An 11,390-nucleotide genomic window follows, 5' to 3' on the forward strand; every position below is an offset into this window, starting at 1 on the left:
AATTTATTGTATAAGAGAGTAAGTATGTGTTAATATCTGTATGAATAGGTGAGGTGGTGTGTGTGTATAACTGTACAGGTGAGTAAATGGGAGTGTGATTGATTCTTTGCAAGACTGACTAGGTGTGTGAGTAACTCTATGGATGAGTGGTGGCGTGTGAGTGTCTGTATAGGTGTATGAGTGCAAATGATAGTGCTGTATTGATAAGTGACTGCATGTGTGAGTGACTGTATGGGTGAATGAGTGGATGTGTGTGTAGACCTAAGAATCAGTGACTGGGTATGTAGTAACTTGTATTGGTGTGTTTATGGTTTCGAAAATGGTAGTCTGTATTCAAAGTAGGTGTATCAAAGGTTATATTAGAGTGTGAGGAGGTGCATCAGATTATCACATGGATGATGTAATCAGTGATGTCATTTGAAATGTCATCAGTGATGTCATCAGTGATGTTACTGACCATGTCATGAATGATTTAATATGTGACGTCATCAGCAGTGGATTGCAGAGGCGCTAGTTATAGTAACGGATGGATTTCTTTGGTTTTGTACGAGTTATATGACAAAGTATAACGTCACTGAAACCTGTGTTTTTTTCCGGCCCTGTCATAGCAAACAGCAATGTCCTGGAGGTGGGCACCCTGGGACATTGCAGGGGCCGGCCCTGGGAGGTGGCGGTTCTCAGGGCAATCCAAGGCCCTTGGCCCCCCTCTCCTAATTTGCATAGGGAGGTGGGAGGTGGAGGTCCCCGGGGCATTAAGGGGGCCTGCAAAGCCCCCCTAATAATGAAGGAAGTCCTGGGGAGGTGGTGGTCTCCGTGGCTTGGGGGCATGCGAGGCCCCTGCTTATAAATATTGTAAGCCCTGGGTAGGTGGTGGTCCACGGGGCTTGTGGGGGCCAGAGAGGCCTGCCACCTCATAATTAAAAATGCCCCGGGGAGGTGGCGGTTCCCGGGGCAGCGTGGTGGGGATTGGGCACCGCTCCACACATTTACTAATTAAGCCCCGGAGAGTTGGTGGTCCCCGGGGCTGCGGGAGGGCTGCGTGCCCCCGCATTCAATTAACTATGCCCCGGGGAGGTGGTGGTTCCCAGGGCTGTGGGGGCCCCAACTAGCCCCTGAAAATTAATTACTGATTGCCCCCGGTCCCTGACTTCCCCGGGGCTTACAGAAATGAAGCGCTGAAGCCCGCGCTTCATTTATTAATTTTTTTCCGGTCTGTATCCGCGAATCCAGCGCGAATTTGGACGTTTAAAAAAAATGTTTTTTCTTTGCCTGGGCGTCAGGGTCTTTCTACCCTGCCTCCTTTTCTTGTTTTTCACCATTTTTGTACTATTTTCTTGTGACTCTGTTACCGAGTCACAAGATGGCTGCCAAAACATTTTAGTTTGAATTGTTGGCAGCCAATCAGAATTGAGCTTGTGCTCGGAATAGTTCGCAAACCCTCCTCGGAGCTCAGATATCGATATTTTTTTATTTCTACGGAACTACGGATTTACACCATTTAAAAAAAAAAGGTTGTTTTCTTAACCAAGAACTAACTTTTTACCAAATTTACTGTAATTCCGTTAAGGTTGTAGCCTGATATAAAATTTCCTATGGAAATTAACATGGGGAAAATGCTTTTTGGAACCCCTCTTTTTTCTCAGCCTCCCCCTTGACGAATCACCATGAAACATTTAAGACAAGAGCTGACCTGAGTGAACCTTTTTTTGAAACATTTTGCGAAGATTCGTCAAACGGTGCCAAATATATTTGGCAAAAGAAAAAATGCTTTTTGAAGAGAAACAAGGTCCTAAGTATAACCACCTACTGGCGACCGCTAGTAGGTAATACATATATATATAACTACCCCCTGGCACATTGTAAATTGGGGAATTCAGTCCCCTTCAATCCTGAGGGTCCCTTGGGGCCAACTAGCCCGCCAAGTACCTCCAGTAAGCCCCAAAGAGCTGCATTGCACAGAGGTGCAAATAGGGGCGTGGCCTATAAACACCTCTCTTCAACGCAACTTCCTGGCGCATACTGGCAGTACCTGGTGGGCTAGTGGCCCCAGGGACCCTCAGGATTCAAGGGGACTTAATCCCCTAACTTAAAATGCGCCACAGGGGCCATTTGCACACTTGTCACATCAGGCCCGTCCCCTCCCTGCCCCACTGTGCAAATGCACCCCGTGGCCCATTTTAAGTTGGGGGATTAAGCCCCCTTGAATCATGAGGGTCCCTGGGGGCCAGCTAGCCCACTAGGTACCTCTAGTAAGCGTCAGGGAGCTGCCTAGCAGAGAGGTTGCCCAAGGTCACACACCCTTTTTACACCACTCTGCAACGCAGCTATGTGGTGCTTACTGGAGATAGCTGGTAGGCTAGTTGGCCCCCAGGGACCCTCAGGACTCAAGGGGACGTAATCCCCCAATTTACAATGCACCAGAGGGTGCGTTTGCACAGTGGTGCAGGGAGAGGGTGTGGCCTGATGTGACAAGTGTGCAAACACGCCCTGTGGCACGTTTTAAGTTGGGGAATTATGTCTCCTTGAATCATAAGGGTCCCTGGGAGCCAACTAGCCCACTAGGCATGCCCAGTATGCCCCACAGAGTTATGTTGCAGAGAGGTGTAAAAAAGGGGCGTGGCCATGGACCACTTCTCTGTAACGCAGTTCTGTGGTGCTTGCTGGAGGTACATGGTGGGCTACTTGCCCCCCAGGGACCCTTAGGATTCAATAAAAATTAATCGCCCAAATTAAAACCCGCCAGGGGGCGCGTTGGCACACATGTCACCTCAGGCCCGCCCCCTCCCTTCACCACTGTGCAAACTGCGTAATTCCGTTCAGCAGTTCAGGCTGTAGCCGTCATTTGAGATGTCCCCAGATATTAATCCCCAGAGAAGGCCGCATGGCAGGACTGAACATTTGACTGATGCGGCGGTGATGTGTTCCCCTTCTAACCCACTTGGGCAATATATACAGGACATTGGAGGCAAATTGGCACCCACTGGGGATTAATGTCTTGAGAACTACAGCGACCAGCATCTCTTGGGGCACATGCCCATCGGGGCGGTACACAATATTAGTTAAATAAAGCTTGTACAAATGCTGGTTTGATTACTCACCTATTGGACCATGAACAGGAGCACAGTGATGCTCAAAACGGGTTGGGCATTTATGAAGATGTGAAGACGGATTTAATGCTGCTGCACGGCTGTTCGATAATAAAGGCTGTTTCAACTTTCCCACGTTTGGCATCTCCTTATGGGAAACCTTTTGTATGAATTTACTGCGGCTCACTCAGTCGCGAAGGTGCCCCGCCGTTAGCATGCGGTTTCTGTGCTTGGCAATTACCAAGCACGCAGGAGCGGAGAAGGCCGCATGGCAGGACTAAACATTTGACTGATGCGGCAGTGAGGTGTTACCCTTCTAACCCACTTGGGCAATATATACTTTAGCATGCCTTGGGGCACCGCCCATCGGGGCGGGACGCAATATCAGTTAAATAAAACTTGTGAAAATGCTGGTTTGATTACTCACCTATTGGACCGTGAACAAGAGAACAGTGGTGATCGAAACGCATCAGGCATTTATGAAGATATGAAGAGGGACTTAATGCTGCTGCACGGCTGTCCGCCAATAAAGGCTGTTTCAAATTCCCCGCATGTGGCATATCATTATGGGAAACCTTTTGTGTGGAATTACTGCGGCTAGCTCAGTGGCGGAGGTGCCCCGCCGTTAGCCTGCGGTTTCTGTGCTTGGCAATTACCAAGCACTCAGGGGTGGAGAAGTCCACATGGCAGGACTGAGCATTTGACTGATGCGGCAGTGATGTGTTGCCCTTCTTACCCACTTGGGCAATATATACAGGACATTGGAGGCAAATTGGCACCCACTGGGGATAAATATCTTGAGAACGACAGAGACCAGCATGCCTTGGGGCACACGCCCATCGGGGCGGGACTCAATATCAGTTATATAAAGCTTGTGCAAATGCTGGTTTGATTACTCCCCTATTGGCCCGTGAACAAGAGCACAGTGGTGCTCGAAATATGTTGGGCATTTATGAAGATATGAAGAGGGACTTAATGATGCTGCACGGCTGTCCGCCAATAAAGGCTGTTTCAACTTCCACGGGTGTGGCATCTCCTTATGGGCAACCTTTTGTGTGGAGATATATATATATATATATATCACTCCAACCTTCGGTATTTTAGTACCAAAGAACCGAGCCCAAATCCATTTTGCGTGTTAAAATTAATTTATTGCATTAAATGGCAAATCCTTGCCCAACGCATTTCGGAGCAGAGCTCCTTTATCTCGGGTCATTTTTGTTCATTTCAATAAAGTATATATAAAGAAAGTGACAGCATGACAGTAACATTGACATAAACAAAGGACTTCTGCACAACATCCAGGGCTTTGTTAGATTGGCAGCCATCTTAGAATAGTGTTATTAAAGTGGATGCTCTTCTATTTAGATTCATAGACAGAGGACATCAGCTTCATTGTTTCACATACAAGCAAAATGTACCTGATTTAGGCATACATTTGATAATTTATACATATTATAATGCAAAATATCATCCTCTATATTTCACAATTCAGCCCATGTGGGCAAAAGATTATATATTGTCCAAAGTTCCAAATTTATAACTCCAGTTTCAACTAATGGCGCAAAATTTACACTTCAGCCCATGTGGGCTGTTTACACAATGCGTCTTGTACATGTTAGGCTTCTCACTAACATCCCCATATTTTGATGATGGTGTCTCTGTCTCCTATGATAAAAACATGCAAGTGATCAGTGTTCACCTAAGACCTATTAAAATTCTGTACAAACAACTACAAGGCTACATAATTAGCTTAGACAGTACATTACATCATCCTAAATGAACAGACAATTCCTCATCCTTGTTCAACCCAAGGGGATGCATTGTCTCGTATTTTATGATCATTTTGGACTCTAGGCGCCTTAATTCTTTCAATCGATTCCCACCCGCTCCATCTTGGAGATTCTGTCCAAAGCACAATATCTCAATAATTCCACATTTTTACCATGAACATCCTTGAAGTGCCTCGCTATTGGATATTGCTTATCGTCATTAACAATAGCTCTTCTATGTTCAAGAACACGTTTTTTTACTTGGTGCATAGTGCTTCCAATGTAAATAAATGGACATGGACAAATCAGGGCATATACACAAAAGTCTGATTTACAAGTTAAATATTTATTTATGACAAATGGTTTTTGATGTACAGACAAATCAATTTGCTTTGTGTTGCACTGTTTTTACACGCCTTACATGCCCTACAAGTGAAAAATCCCTTTACCACGTGTTTGTCACTTGCATTACATAGATCACTGCTACACAACATGTCTCCTAAGGCCGTACATTTCCTACAGGTGATCCTGGGATTATCACCTACATATATTTTGAGTGTACTATCTGTATCTAGAACATTCCAGAATTTCTTCAAACAACGTCTCACTTCCCAAGACTGATTATTATATGTTGTGATAAAATGTGTGGGAGTTTCTATGTTGGTATCTATACATTTGTCTATTAGTAAATCCTTTCTGTCTATTAGTTGGATTTTGATACATGCCTGATTTATTATTTTTGTTGAATACCCCCTTTTCTTAAAGCGAGTTGTCATGACTTTCATCTCTTCTTTAAAACTGGCATCAGAGCTGCAATTTCTCCTTGCACGTAACAGCTCCCCATACGGGATACTGATAACAAGGTTTCTTTGATGACAGCTATCTGCATGTAGCAGACTGTTGCCAGATGTTGTCTTTCTAAACAGTCTGCTCTCCAGTTTGTTATTGTTCACCAATAGCTGCACATCTAGAAATTCAATTCTTTTATCATCAATGTCATCTTTACAGTTAGTTGTCATCATGCCATAAGTCACTATACCACAAGCACCACCTGCTGTACTGCAGGAGTAACAGAGTGTGTTATCCATTCGCAACACATACATCTGTCTTGATGACACGGACTCATGCTGGTGCCAAATGCTATGGTGCATTGGCATTGCTCCTGTTTTCCTGTCAATTACTCATGCACTGCAGAGAACCCACCTCGACACTGCAGCCCACCTTTCAAATGCAAGTGTTTAGGGGGAAGATTTCCAAGTTACAGTTCATAGATGCTTGGGTGGACCCACAGATCTTCTGCCCGACCCAAACATGGCCGGCATTAAGGAACAGGCAGTTGCTCTGTTGTCTTGGTTTCTTTACCAAAAGAGAGGTCTTGGCAAGGCCAATAAAAGAATATATGATGTCTGTTACACAACAGAGTAATTACTTGTATTGCAAACTCTCATAAATTCAATCCCTTTACCAAAATGTCTTCCATGCAACTTCACATGATGGTAAGATTGAAAAAAAGCTGTATGAATCCACTCTGATAATGACAGAGAACATTGCAGTGCTCTCTTTTCACAATGCAATCTTTTTCTTGATTTACCCATCTACTTTCGTCCCCATGGTCCATCTCTTCATAAACTTCAATATATTACTCTAGGGAAGCTGTGCTCCATTACACCAAAATACAATGATTATAAACCATGGAGGAATTCAATTTAGTTAACTCATATCTACAACATTCCTTCCAGTTGTAAAAACACATTTTATATGTAATCATTCTTGGAAGAGTCCTTCAGCTTGTAACCTCTTATGTCTCAAAGTATTGGCAAGAAAAGAGGTTTGTTTACAGATGGTTTACATATTGTTGCTTGATATGCCCTTTAAACTGAGGATGGGATCACCGATGCTTTGTGTTTTCTGTGTTCTGCCATACACATTTCAACCTGTCAAACTGTTTGGAAGAAGCCTTATTGTAACCTTTGTTTTTACATTATTCCACTATCGGTTTTTCTGAAGACAATTACATCAGAGTAAAGCTCTTCTTGATTGCCCCAACGATGGTCCTTAAAATACATCAGGGAACTGCTCAGTTCTACCCTTGTTTGAGAGGGAACGAATTGGGCTATGAGGTTGGGTTCTGCCAGTGGGTCTCTTTTTGTACAGATAGACTTCTTCCTGAATCTCACATTCTTGTGACATTACCACAATATGTGCCACCTGTTTGGCCACAATGTTTTATTTATGCATCTCTAAAATATTTTCTCCAGGGCACATAAACTCTTAAACACCTTCAGGTAACTTTCCGCAGAAATCCCCTACCTGGTGACGAGGATTTTGTTTTAATGGCATGTTCACTTCTCCATGCTTTCACCAGTTCATCTTCCCAATATGTTCTATGTCTAGTCTCTCTAGATTTTAATTGACTAGAAGAGTTCCCATGAGAGCATAGATAGGGTTTTGAGTCTGTTGGCTGACTTCTGCCTTCGATAGGAATGACTGGCTAGAAGGAGCAATCTGAAGATATTTGAAGCAGTGGATATTTGGAATCCCCTTTCTATTATGCATGTAAGACTTCGTAATTTCTCTCTTAAGGATACTATGAAAGCGTGTTAAAACGTGTTTCCTCCTAAGAAATCAGTATTACTGCTCACTGTGGCTATCAATCACAGTTTCTCTTGAATCTCCAGAGTTTTCTGGATTATATGTGGTGTGCTAAAATGTTCTTCCATTAAGTAAAATGTATAATCTTTCCTCACTTTCCTTTGTTCCTAATTGGATAGATGGCGGTAGGTGAATGGATGGACCACTCCCACCTTAAGCTAAATGGGACAAGACCGAATTGATGTTTCTGGGCAAATCTCCATCACCCTCTTCGGCACTTAGATGGCCGACCTGCCTTGGCCCTACTCCCACCCCAAAGCAGCAGATTAAAAGCCTAGGCATGTGGCTTGACAGCTCTCTCTGCTTTAATCATCAAGCCACTAAGCTCTCTGCTACATGTTTTGGCCTAATGAGAATGTTAAGAAAGATCCCCCTCTGCTCCCTTTCCAGGTGAGGAAGTGCGAGGAAGTGCAAACCCTCATACTATCCCACCTGGACTACGGGAACTCGTTTCATCTTGGGGCCCCTCAGTCCACAATCCAAAGATTACAAGTGATCCAGAAATGTGCGGCTCACCAATTGCTCCAGATTCCTCGGAGACAATCAGCAAAACCTGCCTTGAGGAATCTTAACTGACTTCCAATTTGGTCCAGGATGCATTTTATGGCCATGTGCCTGGCCCATAGAGCTCTGTGGAAGTCAGGCCCAGCCATCATTCAGTCCCTGGCCACCCCCTATCACCCCCCCAGGAGTCTTTGTTCTAGCTCCGCTTTTTTTGCCACCCCAAGGAAAGTACGAAGATCCAGATGGAGTGGACACTCTTTCTCCATTAATTCCTCCAATCTTTGCAATTCTCTTCCCCTTACCTTTCGAGGGGAACCAAACATACTGGCCTTCCAAAAAGTTCTCAAAACTCATCTTTTCAGCACGTCACATTAGTATGAGATACCTATCTGTCAGCTCGCTCCATAAACGCAAGGAGGCTTCAGGGTAGCTATGCTTTATAGAAATCCAATTTAATTTCATAGCAATAATAAAGTATTGAGAGACAAGAGACTCTATTGCTGCTCACCCAAGTCGTTCATTGTCCCCTATAATCAGTCCCCTGTATAGAAAGATTGTGTGCCTCAAAGTACCTCAATGGATTTAACTGTCCTGCTTGATATTATCAAGGTGGACCCACTCAAACCTTGGGTATCTTCCATGCCACACATATCAGTTAATGATTTTTTCAAACATTAACAAATATTAGTCAATCAGTGGCATCTGTGGTCAAAGAAAGAAGATCAGAACGTTATGCAATAATTAAACTGTTATGCTCTTTCTTCTTAATTGCCAAAATTGTCCATCTCTTTAATTCTATTTGGTGCTCACCCAGTAAGGGACTTTGGGCCGGATGTAGGTAATCTTAATTTACAGATTCTAAAATACCGAATTTTACCGAATTAGTATTTTAGAATCGGTAAATAGTATGTAGATAAAAATTCGGTAAAAAATACCGAATCAGTAAAATTCGGAAACGGACATTCGGTATTTACCGAATCGGTATTTACCAAATAGGTATTCCCCATTCATTCCTTTGGGCCTTTTGGCCTATAGGAATGAATAGGAAATACCGATGTGATAAATACCGATTCGGTAAATACTGAATCGGAAATCTAACAAAAGTGAAACTTAAGTAGGCAGCCAATCAGGTGCTTCCACCTTCCCCCTCCCTACCAGGAAGTGGCTAGACAGGCAGCTGCAACTAATTAGAAGCTTCTGGAGAGGCCATTGGAGCAGAGAGTCCCTGAGCAGCAGAAAGAGTTTTGTGCACTTTTAAAACTGAAAAATGGCAAGCAGCAAAGACAAAGAGCAGCCAGAGAGGAGGAGGAAACTGAAATTCAGAAGCATGGAGCTGCAGGTCCTTGTGGAGGAGGTGTTGAAGGTGCACCAAAAACTGTTTGGCAGGCAGTCCCTCACTGTGGCAGAATCTGCCAAAAGGAAACTCTGGCTGGACATACTTGACAAAGTGAATGCAGTTGGACTGACTACCAGAGACACAGAGGACCTGAAAAAGAGATTCTACGACTTCAGGAGCCGAACAAAAAAAAATTGGCTGAACACCACAAGCAGGCAACCAAAACTGGTGGAGGCAAGAACCCAGCACCCCTCTTACTGACCTGGAGGAGATGGTGGTCTCAACCATAGAGCCTGACAGCGTCTGCGGACTGGGAGAAGTAGACAGCTCAGCCAGATATGCAAGCAGAAAAGGTAAGACGCATGCACAGCATTCCCCCCCATACCATCATCCTTACCTTTACCCTTTGTGGCCAATTGAACCCCAGTCCAGTACTGCTAGCACTATACAGGAACAATGCATCATGGGACATGTAGTCAGTAAATCAAAGACCATGTCATACAGCACAGCAACCAGCAAGTTAGGGAAATGATTGCAGACAGAATAAAGCTAAAGTGAGAAATATTTAATTGTAGTGACAGTGAGACAGTAGTGCTTAGCTAATGTACGCACATATGTCCACAGGTGTCACATCACGTAGGCGTTCCCAGGAGACTGAAGGCACGGCACCGGACCGGGATGAGAGTCAGGAGCCAGGTCCCAGTGCACAGAACATATCACAGAACACAGGTGCACCAAGTAGCCATCCTCCTGTAGAAGATACAGAAATTGATCAAGAGTTGCAGGCATCCCCAGAAAGATCACAATCCCCTCTGTTGCTGTCATCCCCAGAAATGCCAGCATCACTGCATGAGACAACACCTGCATCACAACCAAGCAGGAGGCATGTTATGGCCCCACTATTAGAAATGGAGTCATCAGCAGGTGACATGGAGGGGGAAGACACACACACCTTGCCTGTGGATGGTAGCTCTGCCACACTGCAGTCCAGTGCAGAGGTGGGCCGTACTGCTGCAAGATGCCACAGAGTCCAAGAAAGTAGTGCAGCTGCCTGTGTGGAGGGTTCAAGTGTGTTCCGTGGCCTGGAGGGAAGCATGGTAAAAATCCAGAGGATGCAGGGAAAAGCCATCATGTCTTGCCAACGCCAAATGAGGAACCTGAACAACAACATGGGAGACATAGGAAAGGGCATCAGGGAACTAGTAGATGTCAACAAAGAGATGGCTGTAGGGATGCGTGAAATGTCACAATCGGTGCAGCTTCTGTGCACCAAACTAGACAACGAATTTGCATCAAGGCGCAAGGAAAGGCAGCGTGCGCATGAACAAAATAAAGCCATCAACCGGCTGGCCACAGCCACATCCCTCCTATGCAGGAGAAGCATAAATATGCAGGAGGGTCTAGCCCAAAACAGTAATGAGGTCACTAGGGGCATGGCCAGGATGACCAGTGCTCTTGAGGCGCTGTTAAATGCACAAACAGCACAAACTGCTGCTCTGGATGTGCCAGAGAGTGAAGAGAGCACAAGTAGGAGCAGCATGGCAAGCTCCCTTGCGGTAGAGACAAGGAGGAGCAGCAGGCGCCACGCTGAGGCTACAGCCCAAACGCAAAGTGAGCAGAGCGAGCACCAAACAACTGCCATTGGTAAGCGTGGACGCAAATGACTTTTTCAGTTAATGGGGAAGTGACCCAGGACTCACATCATCGCATTTAAATAATTTGTGTTGCACATTTGTGCTTTAGAAACCTACGCAGTGACACAATTAAACTACGTTGGGTGCATACTCCACCTGTCGGTGTCTCTTTATTTGCTTAAAAAAAATTGCTTGTGATCTCTTCCCGTCTGTGTCTGCCATCGTTAGTGTCGCAACTCCAGCTGTGTGTGGTTCTGACACTGCTTGCTCGTCATCATGGTCCTCATAATCCGAGGGATCCACTTCTGTGCCCTTCTTAACCGCAAGGTTGTGCAACATTGCACAGTCTGCAATCATCTTGCAGCAGGTGACCGGTGTGTACTGGCGGCCCCCCCCCACTTTTATG

General features: G+C 44.9%; 1 protein-coding gene across 1 annotated transcript; it reads left to right on the forward strand.

Annotated features, from left to right (window-relative positions):
• The first annotated feature begins 9,964 nt into the window (after positions 1-9,964).
• Positions 9,965-11,014, forward strand: LOC147708698 (uncharacterized). The gene has a single exon (XM_086925762.1). The coding sequence runs from the start codon at positions 9,965-9,967 to the stop codon at positions 11,012-11,014; it is 1,050 nt and encodes a 349-aa protein (XP_086781888.1).
• The last annotated feature ends 376 nt before the right edge of the window (positions 11,015-11,390 follow it).

This window comes from Lissotriton vulgaris, chromosome 6, assembly GCF_964263255.1.
Source record: "Lissotriton vulgaris chromosome 6, aLisVul1.2, whole genome shotgun sequence".
Taxonomy (NCBI): domain Eukaryota; kingdom Metazoa; phylum Chordata; class Amphibia; order Caudata; family Salamandridae; genus Lissotriton; species Lissotriton vulgaris.